The following is a 1821-nucleotide window of genomic DNA, read 5'->3' on the forward strand; positions in this document are numbered from 1 at the left end:
GAACCATGTTGAAGAGGTGGAGGAGAACCATGTTGAAGAGGAGGATGAGAACCATGTTGAAGAGGAGGCAGAAGAAGATAGAGGAGAGGAGGATGTCAAAGATAATGGGGATGTGGAGAACCAAAATGGAGAACAAGACTGTGTTGGGGAAGAGCAGAAGGAAGGAGAAGAAGAGGAGGAGGAGGAAGAAGGAGGGGAACAGGAGGAGGAAGAAAGAGAGGAACAGGAGGAAGAAGGAGAGGAAAAGAAGGAGAAAGAAGGAGAGGAGGGGGAGAAAGAAGAGGAGGAGGAGGAGAAAGAAGAGGAGGAGGAGGAGAAAGAAGAGGAGGAGGGGGAGAAAGAAGGAGAGGAGGGGGAGAAAGAAGAGGAGGAGGGGGAGAAAGAAGGAGAGGAGGGGGAGAAAGAAGGAGAGGAGGGGGAGAAAGAAGAGGAGGAGGAGAAAGAAGGAGAGGAGGGGGAGAAAGAAGGAGAGGAGGGGGAGAAAGAAGAGGAGGAGGAGAAAGAAGGAGAGGAGGGGGAGAAAGAAGAGGAGGATGAGGAGGAGGAGGAGGGGAAGAAAGAAGGAGTAGAATGAAAGAGAGGAAAAGGAGGAAGGAGATGAGAAGTAGGAAAAGTTAGTTGGAAATGAGGAGATAAAAAAAAGAAGAATAGATAAAAGAGAGAAGAGAAGCTAAATCACCCAGTGAATGAGAGATGGAGGAGAGATGGAGGAAGAGGAGGAGAGATGGAGGAAGAGGAGGAAGAGGAGGAGGAAGAGAGATGGAAGAAGAGAGGTGGAGGAAGAGAGATGGAGGAAGAGGAGGAGAGATGGCGGATGAGGAGGAGAGGTGGAGGAAGAGGAGGAGAGATGGAGGATGAGCAATGGAGGAAGTGTTGCAGGTGTGAGGTAGCTAGCTAGTAAACAATTTCCCACCGTGGAACAAAGTGATGTCACCTGCCCTGACACCCGAGGCAGTGTCTGCCTCGCCCCAACCAAGGCCCTGACACCCGAGGCAGTGTCTGCCTTGCCCCAACCAAGGCCCTGACACCCGAGGCAGTGTCTGCCTTGCCCCAACCAAGGCCCTGACACCCGAGGCAGTGTCTGCCTCGCCCCAACCAAGGCCATGGGCTGTGTCCCAAATGGCAACCTATTCCCTTTATACTGCAGAAAGGGCTCTGGTCAAAAGTAGTGCACTACATAGGGAATAGGTTGGCATTTGTAATACACTCGTTCAGTCTTCATGACCTGTAGCCTTTGTACATGGACCACTGCCACCAGGGGGAACCTTCTTTTAACAGCTCTTTTGTAGCACTACGGACTATTAAGACTGTAACACACACACTGTAACACCCACCGGCCAGCACATGCAAAACAATAAACAATGCTCTTTCGGACTCCATTGGACTATTAAACATGGAGAAGGGTGAAGTTGCCCCTAGACACTGGTCTTGGGTCAGTTTAACATTGACCACCACCCCCCTCCACCCACCCCCACTAATAGTTAAGGTTAGGATTGGGGGAGAGGGAAGCTGATCCTAGATCTGTACCTATAGGGGATTCTGGAGCAAGAACACACTGGAACACTTTATTTGGATCCACAGTCTGAGCATCAAGAAAGAAAATAACCCAATATAGAGGTTAAAGGTCACGTTGATTCCTGCCACCATAGAGATGTTAAGAGATCGCAAACATTGTATTCTGTCCCATTATGGCGTCTGTGAGCGCACAGACGACCATAATGCACAGACTGGGGCCATCTCCATTTTGAAGTAGTTCATTTTTTCTTCTTCTACTCCTTCTATGAGTTGGTAAACAAACTGAAAGGGTGCGTACTGCCACCT

At 49.8% G+C, this 1821-nt stretch overlaps 1 protein-coding gene across 1 annotated transcript in view; it reads left to right on the forward strand.

Moving 5' to 3' along the window:
- LOC118938512 (cAMP-specific 3',5'-cyclic phosphodiesterase 4C-like) overlaps positions 1-1066 on the forward strand; it is a 34093-nt gene extending 33027 nt beyond the window's left edge. The window contains exon 18 of the mRNA XM_036942552.1: positions 952-1066. Within this exon, the coding sequence (XP_036798447.1) occupies positions 952-1066 (115 nt within the window). The remainder of the gene's footprint in view (positions 1-951) is intronic.
- The last annotated feature ends 755 nt before the right edge of the window (positions 1067-1821 follow it).

Source organism: Oncorhynchus mykiss, chromosome 13 (assembly GCF_013265735.2).
Source record: "Oncorhynchus mykiss isolate Arlee chromosome 13, USDA_OmykA_1.1, whole genome shotgun sequence".
Lineage (NCBI taxonomy): Eukaryota > Metazoa > Chordata > Actinopteri > Salmoniformes > Salmonidae > Oncorhynchus > Oncorhynchus mykiss.